The 20,303-nt window shown below is 47.1% G+C and overlaps 1 protein-coding gene across 2 annotated transcripts in view; it reads left to right on the top strand.

The window, feature by feature from the left end:
• The window catches only part of LOC135811199 (E3 ubiquitin-protein ligase TRIM71-like), a 214,801-nt gene that overhangs the window by 109,391 nt on the left and 85,107 nt on the right, over nucleotides 1-20,303 (top strand). For both annotated transcript variants that reach the window (XM_065324394.1, XM_065324393.1), the window contains 2 exons: nucleotides 8,370-8,510; nucleotides 19,016-19,153. In XM_065324394.1, coding sequence (XP_065180466.1) covers nucleotides 8,370-8,510; nucleotides 19,016-19,153 — 279 coding nt within the window. The remainder of the gene's footprint in view (nucleotides 1-8,369; nucleotides 8,511-19,015; nucleotides 19,154-20,303) is intronic.

Raw genomic sequence — 20,303 nt, 5'->3', positions numbered from 1 at the left:
CCTGCTGCGTCAATCCACATTCAACAGGAGCTCGCAAATGGAGTATTGACTGCTGCTGTGCTGGCATCTTCACAGCCCTGAAACAATGCTGACATTGTGCTTGTTCATCTACATCATGATGGTGTGGATGTGTGCAAACATATACAGTGACTACGGGGCTGTACAAATCCATTATTTGTTTAACAAGTATCTGAGTGGTGTATGCATTACAAGTAATTACAGGACAGACAGTGTTGGAGTCTTGCTGTACTAGATTTATGAATATTTTTTCCTGAATTTGCTTCGTGTGGCCACACCATTGGTTGGTGTTAGGCCATTGTGTTATTTTCCAGCCAGGGTGTTCTGGTTTTCCGAGTCATAAATATATCACTGACACTCGTACTTCCTCCGGAAACAAAACCTTTGTGACAACTTTTCACATGGCTTTCAAGGAGTTACTGTGTTCAACAGAAGTGTTCTTTTCGAAGAGAAACACTTCAACATATCTACAATATCTACAGAATAGATTAGTGGGAGTAGAATTTCAGTCTGGGTCACCATCGCTTGACTCATCACCGCTGAAACCGTTCTAAGTGGCAGGTCAATCAACGCAATGTCGTATGTCGCGGAGAAGCTTCTCGGTGTCCCTGATCATCTTCGCTGTCATCTGAAAGCCTTCTCCAACACTCGGCGGAGACCACGGTAGCACTGCAGCGCTGGTACTCATTACCGCCTCCGCTCTCGTTCCAGGATGCCCCGGACCAACAAACACAGGCAAAGCCAAAAATTTCAAATTTCTCTCTCTGCATTTTGGAGTTTTGACATCTTGCCGACCTGTTCGCATGCCGTGTTTTGGGGATGGCAAAGATTTCAAAACGCTAGCTGCTATTGCTATTCATTTTGCACTCTTCTTGCTCCTGGGTGCCATTGTCCTTCTCTGTCAAATTCTGAACTAAAAAATAGCAGCAACGAGCAGTGAGCACAGTGCTTTTCTTCGCATTGCGTCAGGTGGACGAAAATGAAAAACATGTTCGCTCTGCTTTGATTACAGCGTCGACACCCTTGCTCTGCGACGACTGTCGGCTCTCCAGAACATGAATCATGCTTTCCTACAATCACGAAATGTCATGTCGGTGTTTCAGGCTGACATAACCAGAGAGAAAGAGCGAAATAACAGCAGCGTAGTAGTGTAGCAGTGAAAAAAGTCACGAAGTTTTTGTTTCCGAAAGAAGAAGTAGCCATTAGTGCATAAGATAACTGCTGCCATGGAGGCCGGTTGATATGAAATATTTAAAAAAATCACGGGTCGCGTGAGACTCGGCTGGAAGCCGAGTTTTCCGCATCCGCCTTGGGAACACCACCACCCTCTAGGATCAAGGCGCAGATGCAGCGCCTAAACGGTGGGAGCTGAGTAGATCAGACCCACCACAATGTGGTCAAAACCGAAATCCCATTAGCTGCATCCATAACCCTCTGCAGGCAGGCATAGTGGGATGGTCTAAGACCATGATTGAGAAACAGAGGGTACCAGGTTCAAGTCCTGCTTGGAAGCGGAAGGAATTTTTCCAGCCGTGCTGCAACCCACAGTTAATTGGGAACTCGTGGCCTGGCCGGTTGACATGCACTGTGAAATATACATTGTTATAATTATTGAAGTTCGAAGCTCCGACATGCAATTGCACATTTCACAGGCTATGATGCATTTTGATGTGAAGTGAACATGGTATGAGGGGCAGAGAGCGGAGATGAAACAGTCCCACTCGGGTACCCTCCCTAGTAAGATCTATAATGCGCTGAAAAAAGAGTGAAGACGAAGCCAGAGTTTCCGTGTTTGAGCTGATGGACCACTTGTGGGGTAGTTTTCTTTTACGAGATTTTTCTTTTCAAATTTCAAAATCTCGAGCCAAGGAAAGCCCGGTTCAGGGTTGGTATACACTGTTTTATATCCGTACTTTGCTCCTCATATCCTGCTCACTTTACATCAATTGCTGTGAAATGGGCAATTATTTTCAAAAGTAAAATTAATGCAAGTGTGCGCTAGCTTGTACCTAGAGCTTGTCCAGGTCCACCTCGTCTTGTCATGCAGGTCAGCTACCTTTCTCTCTTTCTTTTTTATATGCGTTTCTTCTTCGTCAAATTTATTTTCAGTGTATTTATTTCGTGAAGTTTTTCGTAGTGTGTGTGCGCGCGTGCATTCATAAAATATTACTAAATTAGAGGTCCAATCATGGTGAGCCACGCTCTAATTTTTGATGTTTAGCAGAAGTGCAACTACGCTATTTTTAGCCATGCAGGCAATATCAGTAGGTTCCTCGTCACATCTAGTTTCTTATCTTTAGACTTAGAGAAGTACAGGAACAATACAGTCGTCCCTCTCTAATCCGGCACTTTATAATCCAGCACCCTCGATAAACCGGCACAATTTTCAGTAGCCAAATGTCCTCTTCATGCACATTGCAGCAGTAGATCAGATTTGTTAATCCAGCACCCTCCCTAATCCAGCAGATTTTCGTGGCACAAATGGTGCCGGATTATAGAGGGACCACTGTACCTGTAATGCATGATACTAGTAAACACTTTTGTGAGATCCGTCCGCACGTGCGGTGTATGTGTGTGTGTGTGTGTGTGTTTGTGTGTTTGTGTGTGTTTGTGTGTGTTTTTTTCTGTTTTTTTCTCCCTCAGTCATATTTTATTTTTTTTCTCTCTTTTTTCTTTCTTTTTTTTTTCTCCGCGAGGACGCGGCATTCTTTTTTCATGGAGGGGTGGTATGTTAGGCCCACAAGTAATTACAGCATATTAATTCATATAATTCATTAGTTCATGCATTATGCATTTGGCCTGGTGCGCGTCCATGTTTGCCATAGCTACCCAGACCCTTTACATTGCGTTGCTTCTCTCTTCAACTCTCTCTCTCCTCAATAAGCTCTCTTCAACTCTCTCTCTTCAGTAAGCTCTCTTCAATAATCTCCCTCTTCAATAATCACCATGTAGTCGTTTCGTTCGTCCTGGTCTTCGTCGTCCCGTATATAATAAAAGTCGTTCGACCAACATACCTTTTCCCGTTGTTACCGTTGTCAGTCTCTTGTTCGCACTCAACAGTCGTTTAAAAAAACACCCTGGCTGGCTGCTCCGCTACTCTAGTAAATCGCACAGAATCAGTGCACGAATCGGCTTTGCAGTGTCCATGCTCCCACAGTAACGAGGGAAGGTTGCAGCTCACACTCCACATTCCTTTTGCTGAAAGCTCTGTTGTGTTTTTTGAGTGTTGCATTTTTTGAAGAAGTGTTCTTTTTTCACGGCTGAGCGTAGCGAAAGAGTGTAAAAAACGTATTTTTCACTCACCATTTTTCTGTCGTGCTCTGCTGCTCTTCCACTGCGCAACTCTCCCCCACCTGCCATCGTGGTCTTGTATTCCTCGTAGAGCGTGGAGTTTTCCCGCCCTCCCTCCCTTGGGTCGAGTACGTTGTTGGGCTTCCAATGGGTGCTGTTTTACTGGTTTTCCATGGCATACTTTGTTTTGTGTGTTTCTGTCCCGAGGGTCTCGGGGTTTTTTGGTTGTATGATTACTCCTTTCTGCTTGTTTCTCTTCGGTTTTTCATTTGGGTGTGACTGGCAGTGGGGCAGGTCCCATATTAGTAGAAGGGTTTTTTGGCCGCAAGGCGAGTTTTTCCCCCAGCCCGGCTGAGCGGTCGTGGCTGGAAATTTAGGGAGTCGGATTTTCAGGCGCTCCCCCACTGGCCAGTCACCCACACCAGGACATTGCTCTGCTCGTGTCTTGCACTGACATATCTCTTGCTGGCCGCCTTGCTCTTTATTACTTCTGGCCTAGTGTTTGGCTAGCGTGTGGCTGCGAGTGTGGTGTGACGGTATACTGAGTACATTGTGTGAGTACATTCTGGTAGACCACTACCCCATGTACAACCCGGTTGCTATGTGAGTGAAAAGAGTGTACTTCTATGGTGTAGCTTTCCCAGTTCTGCTCCATTTCTCTTCACGGTGAAAAGCGAGTTCGTAGCATTGAAATCACTCGTGCCAGAGCGGCTAAGCGATTTTGTTCCACACCTAGAATCAAAGCCTTTTGAGCTCCGTACTCCCTATCAGTCGCCAAGTAAAATGGCGAGTGCTCAACATGGCTACCTAGTTGGAAGGCTTGACTTTGCACATGGGTGTTGTCTGCACCCACACACCACACATTCTGCCTGATTCACTGGCCTGTCAATCAATTATATTGAAAGCTTTCGGTCCGGATCTCGCCACTGCATGACTCAGTTACAACCAGTTATGACCAGTAGCTTTGGACGTCATCTTCGCTTTGGACGTCAACATCGCTCCAGCAAAGCGGCAAAGCCTTGAAAGGATTTGTAAAACATGTATTGCAGCTATCTGTCATGTTCAAAGCAAGACCAGCATGTCCAGTAGTTCAAAGCTAGACCAGCATGTCCAGTAGTTCAAAGATAGACCAACATGTCCAGTAGTTCAAAGCTAGTCCAACATGTCTAGTAGTTCAAAGCTAGACCAACATGTCCAGTAGTTCAAAGCTAGACCAACATGTCCAGTAGTTCAAAGCTAGACCAACATGTCCAGTAGTTCAAAGCTAGACCAACATGTCCAGTAGTTCAAAGCTAGTCCAACATGTCTAGTAGTTCAAAGCTAGACCAACATGTCCAGTAGTTCAAAGCTAGTCCAGCATGTCCAGTAGTTCAAAGGGAATAGTTTCAATGACGGTATGCCTATGGCTGGTATATGGTACCATTCAGCACATTGATTTACTTCGGATCTCAACATTACTGCCACAATCCAGTGCGCCTCTTTTTCTCAGCACAGCCTCGAGTCCCTTATGGTGAAGCTCTCCTCTGCAGCACGTTGGGTTGTCCCGGGGGCCGTAAGTTTCCACAATGTCTCTGGTCTTGTTGCAGCAGGTATCAAAAGCCTCTCAACTAGATACAGTAAAATCTGACCTAACCGGACACCCTTGCTGCAGCCAAAACCGTCATGATATATCAGAATTCTGCTTGATCCAAGGATGCACGTTTGATGCACAGTACTTTGGTGCTGAAACATCAAGTCAATACAAGATTCTGCTTCGCACAATGTCGGGCAAGCACAGGTTGTACTGTAGCTCTTAACTCTGATGCTATGGAAGATATCAGGTGGTGGCAGCATCTGCTGCCACACTCGATTGGTAAATCATTCTTCCTGCATTCCGACTGGCCTCCATTGCCAAATCTACAACTATAATAATATGTGGATGCAAGTGGTTCTTGTGTATGGCGAGTTTACAGGAATGTCTGTCTGGTGTATCAATGGCACTTGGACTAGTGAAGAAGTAGAAAGAGAGACATCATGTGGCATGCGGCGTATGCCTTGCCAATTGTTTGTACCACGTGGTACGATGATGATGCAAAGCTATGTATCCTCATTCACTGCACTAATGAAGTAGTTGTAGATTATGTAAAGTAGGACTGTAGAAAATCATCCCCAGCGATGCAACTTCTCCTCATTGGCAGAGAGGAGACCTTTATGAGAATGAAGAGAATTGAAAATACAGTTGAAACGATAAGAATGAACATTTGTCTCTGCCAAACACAACATTACTATTCAGCCACCTAAATGTCACGGAGAAGGAACTTGACTGCCGAGTATTTGTCACGTTTCTTTAGAAAGGCATCTTGGTAGCTCACTCCGATGCGAAGAACCTACCGGACGAAGTGATCTTGCCCCAATACATGGGGAAGTAAGCTAGTATGCTGGATGTGTTATATCTTCTAATGCATGACACACCTATTCGACTGGCAATATACACACACTCCGGCGCGCACACCTGGGCATACGAAAATGTTCCAACGCATGTGCAGTCACAAGCAATTGACACGTTGTGTTGGGGGTTGCGATCACTTCCTTTTGGATAAAGATATTAGAAGAATATGCTGAATGCAGTTCACAAGTTCGAGGGGGAGTTGTGAACGGAAAAGCAGTTAGCAGTATAATACGTTTGACATAATAGTATTTGATTATAGACTGGCTCTAAGGAAGCAATCGATAACCGTTGCACCATCATATCATCACATATTATGATCTTCAGTGATTCCCACCGCCCACAGCCCACCAAGAGCCGACACTCAAATGTCCCCAAAGGACTAGCCCACAGCTGCCCACCATGGTCCAATCACACAAGCGGCCATAGAGGCCGACGGCAGCCCACCAAGCACTAAATGATCCTGTCAGCACCGGGCTGCTAGCATACTGCCCACCACGGGCGCACAAATGGCCGGCGCTGCCAGCAACCTGCCCACCGAGGGTGCATGAACGGCCTTTGAGGCCAGCAACCTGCCCACCGATAGCTTAAGCCACCTGCTCACCGGATACTAATACATATACCACACCGAGGGCTGAAGCAAACTGCCCACCTTGAGCTAAAACATTCACCACACCGAGGCCTGAAGCAAACTGCCCACCAGGAGTTAACACATACACCCCACCGAGGCCTGGAGCAAACTGCCTACGGGGGCTAACATGTACACCCCATTGCGGGCTAAAGCAACTCGTCTTAGTCGAACTTGTGTTGTTTCTGTGTGCGAACATTAGAGCCACCCTTTCAGAGCAATGTCTAGTTGTCACTGATGCCATGGTGGTCTCGGACTTTGTCCAAGCTCTCTTCCGCACCAAATATATTCATCGCGCTCCGCACTATTCTGCCCACTAGCACGTATCGCTTTTACGGAGTTCTTGCCCTTCGACATAGTTTGCGTGGGCATTTATGAAGACTGCAAGCTCGGGTATAAGAATCCTGATATCTCTCCTGAATTCGAAATGCTAAAGTTGACGATGGCAAGAAAAACACAATTTCGTAAAAAAAACACAACGTGTGCCGCGTGATGCTGTGAAGGTAGCATGTCAGAAAACACCAACAAAATCAGCAAAGCACTTGCCAGGGAAAGAAGGCGCGGAACTGCTTACCCTATCCCGCTGGAAGGTCGTTACAGTGTACTTGAAAAAAGCTAGTTTTCTGTCATCGCCTGCCACCTGGAGTAATGGATGGCTTGAAAACGAAGTTTCATGCCCTAAATTTGAACGTGCGTCTGGTTCCGTGTATCGCTGAGTGCTGAAAGGTGTGCCTCAAACTCTGATGAAGACAATGACCTTAGCTTTATGTGCAGCTAAGACGGGAGGCCAAAACAAGCTTGGTCTGTCGACAATGCTCTGCCTCAGTTTCTAGCTGATTTCTTTTCACGTTGAGTGGACGAAATAAATTTGAAAAATCGCTCTGGGAAGCAACAATTTTAATGGCGTGGAGGAAGTACATTCCATTGAGGGCTGAAGCAACCAGCTCACCAAGAGCTATCACAAACATCCCATTGAGGGATGAAGTATACTGCCCCCCCCCCCCCCCCTCCTCCCCCCCAGGTGTAACACACCCAGCCACCAAGCGCTGAAGCATACTGCTTGCTGGGAGACGATCATGTACCGTCCACCAACGGCTGATGTGTACTGCCTGTACAGACTATTGAGAGCCAAGGAATAGCTGCTGACACCCACAACCTTCCCACCAAGGGCTAAAGCATACTGGCCCCAGCACCAATCTCGTACCGCCCAGCGTGTGCAAACGAACGACCAACGGGGCTAAGAATTCTCCCACCTAGGGCTCACATAACTACCTGGCATGAGGAGTCGCACCACACACATACAACAAACCTGACGCCCGCTTGCATTCCCACGTCCACTCGGGAAGAAAACAAGGTGGCAAATGAATGAAAGAGCAGAGACAAAAAAAATCGAGACGGTGGGATGGCGGGGAGAAGTAAAACATAATTTCAGCAAATCAAGAAAGAAACTAAAATTTAGGACAGCTCCTTCATGTCCAGACAGGTTTTGAGAAATTCAAGACATATCTGTTGAATTGAAATCATAACAAATGCCCGTAAAAATTGGCCAACTTCGGTTTTCGCTGTGCATGCACCTGTCTCTTATTCTGCCTCTCTAGTTGTTGCCGAAGCTGGCACTTCCCGTCATTAATATTGTAGTCTTTAGTTCTTTAATATCAGTATTTGTCATGGCGACTCCATTGCACACTTTGTAGCACGATTTCAAATTTTAAAAAGAAAAAATTGGCCAACTTGTAAACTGTGCAGGGACAGCAATATGACACATACTCACAGCACCAGCAATGTGCCTATAATACCCGTGTGCGTGGGCAACTCAGCTTTCCTGTGCAAAGCCCACATCTTTTCTAATTCGTGCAATTCTTGCATGAGTAACTGAGCTTATGTATGATGCAGACATACTGTATCATTCTGTGCTGGGAAACGTTTGAAATGTTAAAATGAAGTTTTGTCCATGCTGTTCTTTTCTGTTGGTGTATTGTGTTGTGATGTACATGTATGTACCTGTAGGTCACCACACTGGATGGTACATACATACGTGATATAGGCAAACGAGGCAGTGGTAATGCTGAATTCAAGGATCCCTCTGATGTAGCTGTGGATGCCGATGGTGATCTTGTGGTGGTTGACAAGGACAACAAGAGACTGCAGGTAAGATAATATATGATTGATTAGTGTGGTTCAACTTTTGTTTAATTACACAATGTTGACTGGAAGTTCAGTTCAGATAGCAGTCTTCCATTGTTCACATAGTACTAGAGTGTACAGTATGATCATAGTACTAGAGTGTACAGTATGATCATAGTACTAGAGTGTACAGTATGATCATAGTACTAGAGTGTACAGTATGATCATAGTACTAGAGTGTACAGTATGATCATAGTACTAGAGTGTACAGTATGATCATAGTACTAGAGTGTACAGTATGATCATAGTACTAGAGTGTACAGTATGATCATAGTACTAGAGTGTACAGTATGATCATAGTACTAGAGTGTACAGTATGATCATAGTACTAGAGTGCACAGTATGATCATAGTACTAGAGTGTACAGTATGATCATAGTACTAGAGTGTACAGTATGATCATAGTACTAGAGTGTACAGTATGATTATAGTACTAGAGTGTACAGTATGATCATAGTACTAGAGTGTACAGTATGATCATAGTACTAGAGTGTACAGTATGATCATAGTACTAGAGTGTACAGTATGATCATAGTACTAGAGTGTACAGTATGATCATAGTACTAGAGTGTACAGTATGATCATAGTACTAGAGTGTACAGTATGATCATAGTACTAGAGTGTACAGTATGATCATAGTACTAGAGTGTACAGTATGATCATAGTACTAGAGTGTACAGTATGATCATAGTACTAGAGTGTACAGTATGATCATAGTACTAGAGTGTACAGTATGATCATAGTACTAGAGTGTACAGTATGATCATAGTACATGTGAGAGTTGGAAAAGCAGAGTGATGTTACGGTGATTGATGGTGACCGAATCATTGCTGATTCCACTGAACATTTTGTCAACCTGTGGCACATGGGCACTGTTGACCTCGCAGCACTTGAGTAGATGCGTTTTATCAGAAACCACTACGTCCGTTGATTGACAAGTCATCTTGAAACCAAACAAGCAACAAGAGCCTGTACAAACACACCAACACGGCCCCACTCAGCATGGTCATTGTTGAGGCGAGGTCGAGAATTTTTGAGCACTCTCTTCACCTGCCTAGGGATACATCATTAGCACAGATCGCTATTTTTTACAATTTTTTAACATTTAGCACATCAAGTTCTCCAATGGCTTCCGCCACACGACAACATAAACGATTTGATAGGTTATATAAATTCGAACTTCAAAGTATAACTAATAAGAGACGAGGGCGCAGAAGGAGAGGAAAAGTTAAACAAAGAAAGACACCAAAGAGCTGAGAAAGGAAGAACAAAGAACAGGCAGTGATGACAGTGGGGGTGAATCATGACCAACAATCTGAGACCAATATGATTGTACAGAACACACAGCAAAAGACCAAGGCAACTGCACCACATACAAATCACGCCCTGACGACCTGGACTCTTGTGTGCACCACATACCATAGGTGTCACCCATCACACCAAACTCACACGTACACTAGACAATGTATGACATCAAACAACAGACTCTGCAAGACACGAACCATGTATAATAAAACGTGACAGTAATAAGCGATCCTGACTTGTGTTACCGCTAAAAGTCGTATTAGAGGAGTAGACTGCAAAGCATCTTACTGGTTGTGCTCCACCATGTTAATGAGAGTGTGCAAGTCGCTTGCCAGCAATAATAATCTCCTACAGCTGTGAGCCCTTGGGCGCCATCGCACTCTGTGGAGTAGTCTATGGAAAAGCACAATGAATGTGTGCTGCCCAACTAGAGAATTCGCCAGACTTCAAGATGATACATGAATCGTTTGTAGGTCTTTTGTCCTCCCATATGCTTCAGCAATGATGTGTGGTTCTATTCACGTTCTTTTGCATGTTGACGGGAATTGGACATCTTCTTTAGTTTAATGTTTTCTTCTCTATGCGCTGCATGATCTGATTCAACTTGATGGTTTACTGTAAGAGTTGAAAGTGTGACGAGTCTAAAGTTTAGCAATTTGCAAAACATTCCCACTTAGTAGGCGCAAAGTTTAGCGATCCTGCCATCACACACCTGTCTTCTACATCTCTAGTACAGAGGAGAGAAGGAATAACATGCGTACTAGTATAACGTTTATTGAGTTTAACGATGGATTCTTTCTTATTAAAACGCTAGACTTTGGGGCCCATTAGAAAGTCAACTCTCACAGTATTAGAATTCTTTGGCAGTTCATCTTCATGACCACTGATGCTGCAGAGAAATTGCAAAAAATTAAGGGTGGTAGTTAAACTGTACATTCGCCGATCTACAGAATGACTATTCATACTCACGTATTGCTCACTGTCTCTGGTGTTATCACGATCATTACACACACAGTCCTGTTTGTCTGAGCCTTGATATTGATATACAGTCAGACTTCGCATAACCGCACACATCTGTTTTCCACAAAAAATATCCGGATAGGCGAGGGAATCGAACACCCATACTGTATGTATGCATGGCATGTGCTATAAATCGGATGGCGAAAGATCCGGATACAAGAGTACTGCATAAGTGAGATCTGACTGTACCCAATTTATGCAATGAGATCTATGAATATGTGTCTGCATGGAGGAAGCAGATACACAAGGGCAGGCACACGCTATGCTCACAAGTGCTGCCATGCGTACATCAGTCAGTATAATTGCCTGCAAGACCTCTGATCCTATGACATACAGACTTGACTCGAGATCCACTGCGCATAGTAGCAACTTTTGGAAACGTTCCCTATTACATGAAGGGATCATGAAAAGCTGCTCATCCAAGTCTGTTATTCGTGACGTGCCATTAATCATACATTGATGAACTGCTGTACTACAAGTGTCCACTGCTCATAGCAACACATGAAACAGCACTCCAACAATAAAACATTGCCTAGCAATCCAAAAATAGAGATGATGGGTTAGCCTTGAGGCTAACAACAGTTAGTGATAAGAATGATGCACTGCTCTCTATCGCGCGCTTCAACTGAGTTTGCTTTACGTGTGCATTCAACGGCTGCAGATGTGCTCCCAAACCGCCTTAGTTACAGTAGACTCATACGCCCAAGAACGTAGCACCCAAGAACGTCCAGGCTGGAAATCTAAGAACGCCCCAGCCTGGATTTAAGAAGGGACTCCAAGATTTTTAAGAGCGCAACGTTTTTTGGTATTGCACGTTTTGCAAGCGGATTGGACCTTCATGATCTTGTCCGAGTACGAAAAACAAGTCCGCAACCACAAACTCTTGTCGGGTCCTCGCGAAAACATCACCCAGTGCAGCGCTACATACTACACGTGCATGTAAAGTTAAAGTGTACAACCGGTACATGTAGCGCAAAGTGCATTGTACATGAGCGTCACGGGTCATGTTGGACGCGTAAGAACGCGAAATAAGAACGTAGCCTGGGGCGCTGAAAAATAAGAACTTTGCTAGGCTGGCCCTCTGAAACCGCGTTCTTGGGCGTACGAGTCTACTTTAGCTCTTGCTGCGTTGACTTTGGCTCACGCTTTCCTTTTTTGGGTCACTGAGCAGCCATGCATGTGACTCTATGTGCCACCACCCTCCCATTTACATTATATTTCAAGTGAGAAGAGCTTCCATTAACTGGTGCCTATGCTGCTACTATCTGTGCTTAAATCACACACTATTGGTCAGTTGTTTTGTGACGTAAATAGTATAGTCATTGCATCCGGTTGCAGGTTTCATTGCTGCACAAGCATGAGCGATTGATTTGGTTGTTTGCAATGCCAATTGCTTCACCCTGGTTGGCTGTTTGCAACGTGGATCAGGAACCTTTTCACCTGGTCCAGGGCACTGTTGCGGCTCACTCATGAGCAATTGCCTATTTGCAATGCCAATTGCTGCACCAGTTAATCGAAACCAGCACACTGGTGTAGCCAGACTATGCTTAAGCCGTGTTATGAGAATACACGGGTATGCAACAACTTCACTCTGTGGCTTTCCATTGCATGTAGTCCCTCGGCTATCTCTAATGTACCTTAGGACCTGATTTCAACTTTCATCAAAATGTGACGTTAAAGTTACTCAAAGAAAACGCGACCGCGATCGTGAAGACAATGAAGTCAAAGACAAAGTCGATCTTGATTTTTTTTGTTTGCAGGTTTGATCGATCAATCGATCGATTGTAGGTAGTCAGAATGGCGAGTAACGATGTAGGATTGAGTTTGTCGGTGTGCCACATGAGGACGCGTCTCTCCTAGATGAGCACGATGAGATGTTCTACTGCGATGTCTCCCCGGGTACGATGACAGTGAACGCGATGATTGCGATGACGGAGACAACAACCCGATCGCACCTGCGGCAGAGAAGCGCCAGCTCCGTCCGTCTGACAATGACGAAGATGAGAGTTACAATGACTTGGAGCAGGAAGGTCCGCGTGTCGAGGAAACCCTAATCACGCAGAGATAGTGGACTGGATGTCAATCGGATGCAGCTGCCCTGGTGACAATCACTTTGCTGCACTTGACAAGGACCTCTTGAAAGTCTTGTCATGTCGCACCGCCAGCTGAAGCGCTGCTCTCGCCAAAGTCACGCCCACTCTTCAAAAAGTACGGACTGGATGAACTGGCTGCCTCAGTGACTGCAGGATTCGCAAACCCGGCAACAAGTATGATACTGCATACATGTACATAGCCGAATTTGACAACTATAGTGCATTCTACAATATAGAAAATTCAAGGTACTTGCAAGGCTAATATTGATTTGAAAGTTTGTCACATGAAAGTCTACATACTAAAGACGTTAAGTACATTGTCCAAATAGAAAGGCAATTTCAAAATTTTTTACCCCTAAGGTCCATTTACTGAGATCATGGCTCAATTGTTAATGGAGAGTTAACAACCACACAAGCCGACCTGTTTGGGAGCTATTACGCGTTGTATTATCAGGGCATAGGCAACAATTGCCGCATGCAGTATGCAATACTATGGACCAATGCCGTAGTATCGCAGGCAACAACTGCCGCATGCAGTATGCAATACTATGGACCAATGCCGTAGTATCGCAAGCACCAATGTGCGTTAGACTGGCCAATGCCAGGGCTAATGGGGGCAACAATTGCCCGGCGTGTCAATACACGCATACGGTAGGGATGCACTTGTGAGCACATGTAGGCGCACTTGGCGCCTACATGTGCGCCTTGGCGCCTTGGCGCCTATAATAGGTATATCATATGTACACTACAGCTGTTGCTAGGGCCGTCCAATGCGGCTACCCATTAGCATAACGGGCAGAGACTAGAACAATGCCGCTGGCAATGCTCTGTCTGCGACAGGGGTGCGGACATAGCGGAGGTAGGCAGAGCTTTGCCACCTGCCGGCGGTCTTCAGCACGTACTCAGGCACGCCAGCTTTGCCTGCCAGCGTTGCAGCTCCTCGTCTGAGGCTGTGGCTGTGCACTTCTTTCTTAGGCAAGGCTGTTTGTAGTAGCCGGTTGATGTTATGCGGCTTCAGGGGCGTGCCGTCATCATAGCGATAGAGCGGGCCAGGTGCCGAGCCACGGGCTGCTAGGTAGCTGGTGGCTGCCGTGTGCGGGCATGTCGGCGAGCCTGTCCTCCTGACGCTAATGTCCTGGCCGCTGCCGTATTGGCTCGTCTTTGTCACACGCAGGCGCAGCTCCACGCGGTCTGAGTACATGGTCGCATCGCTGTACTCAAGGCCGGCGCCCCGTGCCGTGAAGGTGTACTCGTTGACTCTGAGCAGCCCGTGGAAGGCCAGAGTCACGGCGCTCCAGAGCATGGCGCGGTTGTGCGGGCTAGGCACGGTGGACTGCAGGTAGTGCTGTGCGCCAGCCAGATCGTCCAAAGTTGCGGCCGTTAGGACTTTCCGGACTGCCGTCTGGGATCTGCACTGAAGCGTACGTCGCGCTGGAGCTGTCTGCCAGGCCGTGACGGATGAGCTCCATGGCTGCGTCATCAACTGATGGAGGGTGGACTGCGCTGGTGGTGTAGGCGCTGCGTCGGCAGTTGGGTTGAGGGTCCGGAAGCGCCGTACCTGCAGGCGGGAGAGAGAATCAGCAAGATCATTGCAGTGTCCGGCGATGTGGCGAAGCAGGAGGACAATGTTATGCTGGGCGGCTTTCAATAAGCCGGCCCTGACCAAGTCCATGACCGCTCTATTTGGGGACGTGCCTGAGCGCCAGATGTAGCAGATTGCTTCGTTGTCAGTGTAGAGTAGCACTCGTCTGTCCTCCAACGTGTGTGCCCAGGAACAGAGGGCCAAAATCACGGTGTACAATTCTTTCCATTCAATAGTGTGCTCAGCTTGGTCAGGAGACCATGCGCCATGGGACCACTTGCTGCCGAAAACCAGACCGAAACCGTGTCGACCTGAAGCGTCGGTGTACAGCCCGATGTCTTCAGCTGTGCTCCAGGACGGCTCGATGAGGGGCTTCCGACCATTCCATTGGCTGATGCAGGCGTCCCACCACAGGATGTCAAGCTTCGCCTCCGAGGGTACGGCTACCGGTGCATCTAGGCTAGGGAGCGTTGCTGCGCTGTCGAACAGGCGTCTGCAGAACGTGCGACCCGCTGGAATGACTTTGGCTAGGAAAGACAGGCTACCGGCCTGGGACAGCAGTTCCCTCTTGGTGCACATCTGCTTCGACAGCCACGCGGCAAGTGCTAGCCGTAGTTCCGCCAGTTTCGCAGCCGGGAGGCGCAGCTCCCAGGCGGCTGTGTCGAGCTCGATACCCTGGAACGTCATTGAAGTTGACGGCGGGCACACTTTGTCCTCTCCATCGGCCGATGGGATGTTCAGCATGTCAAATACAGCCAGCAGTGTCTTGAATTTGAGCATAGCTGCGGAGTTGGGCGGCTGGACGTGAAAGAAATCATCTAGGTAATGCAGCAAATCAACAATATCGTAATTATTAACTGCAATCCATGCCACAGCGTCGGCAAGTCTGTTGAACAGAAACGGGGAGGATCTGAGGCCAAATGGTAGTACCTTATCGACATAGTACGAACCTTCCCAAAAAATGCCAAGTAGGGGCCAGTCGTCAGGGAGAACAGGGCAGAGCCGGAAGGCGTGCTTCATGTCAACCTTAGAGAGGAGAGCTCCGGGGCCATGCTGGAAGATGCAGCGTATTGCGTCATCTACCGTAACGTAATGCAGGGAGAATTTGTCAGGGTAAATGCCATCGTTAATGCTAGAGCCGCTAGGGGCAGATAAATGCATGATGAGGCGTACGCCGCCAGACTTCTTGGGCACGATGCCAACGCCAGAACATCGAATATTAGGGAATGGGGGTTGGGAATAAGGCCCGGCCCATGGCCACGCGTGCATTCAGACTGAAGGTAAGCAGAGACGGCGGCAGGGTTGAGCAATGCGGAAGGGAGATTAGGTGCGATGAGGCGGGATCTATTACCGTGATAGCCAATGCGGGCCCCGACGCGCATGTCGTGACAGAGAGAATGCACAAAATCGTTATCGGGGTGCTGGGATAGCTTTTCGAACAGCAGGGGAATATTTTCAGGGGACCAAGGCGCGTGTGAGCTAATTGGAGCTGCGGGGTTGGCCAGCAGAGCATGTGGATTGGCCATGACGGAGGCGGCCACAAGAGAGGCAGCTGTGGGCGAAGCGGCAGTTGGAGCGGACGCAGTTTCCTTGGTTGAAGAGGCGGCATACTTCTTTGTCGACCGTGTCGTTGCCGCTGCTGGGCCGAAGGGAACGAGCGTCGTTGCTGCTGTTGGGCCGAAAGGATCGAGCGTCGTTGCTGCCGGTGGGCCAAAAGGGACGAAATGCCCGCGCGTCAAATATAATTGTGTATAGGTCCTGGACTATTGCGTCCCACCGCATGGTTGGGTCCGCGGCCAGGAGTGAGCGGAATGATCGGTCATACTCCTGCACGGCCTCAAATCGAAATTTCCGGGCTACTTTCAGGATAATCTGCTGGTACGCAAACAGCTCTGGGGCCCTGGGGGGGGGGGGGGGGTGCTGTGGCGTAAATCATGCAGTATGTTGTCCAGGCGTCGAGCCAGGTGTCGATGTCCTCGACCTTCCTGGAGGGCCTGTTGGCCGGTGTTAGGACCACTGCGCCGCGCGAGCTGTCGTGGTCGATCTGGAGAATGCTGCGGCTAGTGTCCCCTTGGGACGGGTTAGGCAACAATGAGCCCAATTCAACAAATTGGCCAGTTACTACTTTATCGTGAATGGCTTTCGGCACGGTTGCATAAAACGTTCTCTTATCTGCGGGGTTCATTGGCGGTGAGACGGCAGCCGCCAAATGCGGAGCAGGCAGAGCGTCCTGCGGAGTTGCTGGTGCTTGCCGTGGGAGTGCCGCTGCGTGAGCTGACGGTGGGGGTGCCGCTGTGTGAGCTGCCGGCGGGGCTGGAGCTGCGGCCTGATTTCCAAGGGCAACACGGACCTCCTCCCGGATAATGTCTCTCAGGGACGGAGCAGCAGTTGCCTGGGGTAGGTTCTGCTCGGCTGCCTCAGTGGCCAAGTCCTCGCGCGCTGCAGTGAACTCCAATGACTCGAGCAGGCGAGTCAGCAGCCTGGGTTTGGTCCCCGTCGTGTCTAAATTGCGGGCCGCCAGTTCTTGTCGCAGCTCTACAGATCGCATTTTCTTGGCGTCGTTCATTGACAGAGATTCAAACATGGTTGCTCGGAAATGGAAAATGCTCAATGCTCAAAAATGCTCAAGCTCAAACAAAAACTGCTCAAAAACTGGCCAAGGTTGTCAAGCGATCTGACTGTTGGCGCAGCAAGGATGAAGAAGAAACAGCATCGAGAGCCGGAGTAATGCGCATGCTCCGCGTGGTCCCGTGCCGGGGCGCGGGAGTTCGGAGTGCGTGTTCTGCACGGGCACGTGATGCGCTATGGCAAGTACGTGCAAATTATGTTAGGAATGTAATTGTTGGTGGGTTGCTAACTTCACTTACCGTGCCATGCACGGAAACTTATATGTTATGCATTCCGAATTTCGGAATTATTTTCGGAATTTGGCGGCAGGAGTCGAAAATGTAGTTGAACTTTCGGAAGTGTGGTGGCGAAAATGCATGGTTTTCCGAAAATGGATTTTCGGCTCTTTCCTGTTTGGGAGCGCATACACGTATTTGAATATTTTTCATGTGTGTATTTTTGTTTTCTGCTGGTCTCGCTGATTATAATTATTTGAAAAATTTCCTCCTGTGTAGTTTTGGTTTTTGCTGCTCTCGCTGATCTCGCCATGTTGACTAGATCTTCCCACACTCCATCACACTCTATCTTCCTTTGCCATGGAGCCTACTGACAGTACAAGACAGTAGTTCGACAACCTCGTCTTCAGACGTTGGATCACTCGGTCCACCATCAGTCCGTCCTCGTCTTCGAACCGCGCCCAGATTCAGTTTGACCTGCACATGGATTTGATCCTGCTCAGGCAACCCCTACATGTATTTTGTGCTCAACCCCTTTGTTTGCGGCTCTGTGGGATCCTAGGAGACTGCAAAAGTTCTAGCCTTGTCTGACCCACAATTTGCTGGTATCACCAGGAAGTCCGTCAGAGAACACCATGAACACATGCTGCTTCTGTTGGACCAGCCCGCCTCAAAACCGAATATGCAAGATTCGGTTGTAAAACGTTTTCGGTTTTGGCGCCTTCGACTCCCTCCATTTTGTTTTGCATGGCAACCCTTGGAAATCGAATCAGATTTTCGGAATGCAAAACCCTTTTTTTTCGGATAAACACAGTCGAAAAACATTCCGAAATTCGGTATGCAAAACCTCTCTAGTAGAACCACCATCATAATAAAAAGCCGAATTGCCAGGTGTGAAAGCTTTTTTTTCTTGGAAGAACAAACAAATCATGAAAATTTTTCACTAATTATGTGATGGACAAAGAAGAAAAGGGGATAATAGTATAGCGGTTGGTGATGGACAATGATGGAAATTCAAAAAACCTAGTTATTGTACAGCTCTCATCAGGAAGAAAACCTTGTTCTAACACAAATTAGGCCGGAGGACTAATATTTTGAATTTCTTAAGTGAGAAATAACGCCTGTATAAAGGCTATCATCCGCAACCTGACACTCTCCTATCTCAACTCACTGCCTGACACTCTCCTAACTCAACTCACTGCCTGACACTCTCCTATCTCAACTCACTGCCTGACACTGTCCTATCTCAACTCACTGCCTGACACTCTCCTATCTCAACTCACTGCCTGACACTCTCCTATCTCAACTCACTGCCTGACACTCTCCTATCTCAACTCACTACCTGACACTCTCCTATCTCAACTCACTGCCTAACACTCTCCTATCTCAACTCACTGCCTGACACTCTCCTATCTCAACTCACTGCCTGACACTCTCCTATCTCAACTCACTGCCTGACACTCTCCTATCTCAACTCACTGCCTGCACCTTCACTTCCTGTGTTGTACCCCTCTGTACTCTCATCCTACCTGTCCAATTGCCTATCAAGCCTGCTGCAACACTCTGTTCACCTCTTTGTTGACTGTATTCCTTGTTGTGGTGGAAATCAAATGTGTTTCTCTTCCAGGTCCTACATCAGGATGGGTCTTACGTGAAAACGATTGGTAACAGTGCTATCGGTAAATCGTTTGGTGTTGCAGCACTGTCTCTGCCCCAGCATGGTATTTGTTATGCTGTAACCGATTACAATGACAGTTGTGTGAGAGTAAGTTAGTGCTTGTGTGGTGTTTATTGCTGAGATTTCTCAGAATTCTAATGTGATGGTTGCTATGATTAGCCCCAACATGGACTTGTTCTCTGTTCTCACAGCAGAGCAAGTAAATAGGTACAGCATTTGTTTCGTAGCTGTACGTGTGGTGCGAAAGGTGCCATATATTTTTCTAAAACTCCTCCTTTTCCCAACACAACACAAAAACCTCTAGGAGAAAAAAATTGTAGTACAGATAATGCAAGTTAGCAGTGAAGAGAGAAAGAGAAGAACAAGAGGAAGAACAAAATCACCAGCACTTAGTCCAGGAAAAGACACGTGGAACAAGGCATGCAAAAGGGCGGCAGAACAACCAGTAATATCTCGTCGTAGCTGAAGCAGCTAATGCAACGACAGCCACCACGAAGTGCATGAAATAGATCTGAACATGAAGTGAAGAAAACAGCAACTCCAACAAAGAAACAAAACAAGATCAGCTACGTGACTAACCACAGCGTAAACAGCATTCGGCCTTTGAAAGTGTCTGCATTGATATTCACCATCATCATTGTGCTCTGTAGCTGATGACACACATCTACTCACTTGCCCAATACAGGGCACAAGAGGTTCCTTCAAGCATTGAAGTTTTATTCCTTCTGGCAGATGATTTGGTCACTAAGACTTCATCAGAGAAGGTGGAGGTGTTGAATGACTTGAAAAGAAACAATCACCTAGTTTATACTGACTGTTCCATGACTGTATGAACGTGAGCTAAATGAGACATGCGCTAGAAGAGAGAGCCGATGGTGCAGTGTAGATAGGGAGAGCATGGGGTTGATGCCAGGTGAACTACAAGTACTAGCATGACTGCTGTATCCGTGCTGTGTTGCAGTATCCGGCAGTAACTATTACCTCTTTGCAGAGTGTCCCATGATTTCAGAAACCAGTTAACATTTTAACACCTTGCATTCACACTTCCAGTATCAAGTGCACGCTCATCAGCGCACTATCTCTCATTTCAAGTGCCAATATAACATATTTTAACGAGTGGAAGGTTCAATGGATATCTCGTGCACTCTAGATGGCAGTAGTGAGTTAGGCAAGTGGGAATTCAAGTTGGCAGGGAAATTGCGAGCTCCCATGTAAGGAGCAACACACGTTTACCCAA

Source organism: Sycon ciliatum, chromosome 3, assembly GCF_964019385.1.
Source record: "Sycon ciliatum chromosome 3, ocSycCili1.1, whole genome shotgun sequence".
In the NCBI taxonomy this organism is placed as follows: Eukaryota; Metazoa; Porifera; class Calcarea; order Leucosolenida; family Sycettidae; genus Sycon; species Sycon ciliatum.
The sequence above is the reverse complement of the archived record's forward strand: the minus strand, read 5'-3'. Positions and strand labels throughout refer to the sequence as shown.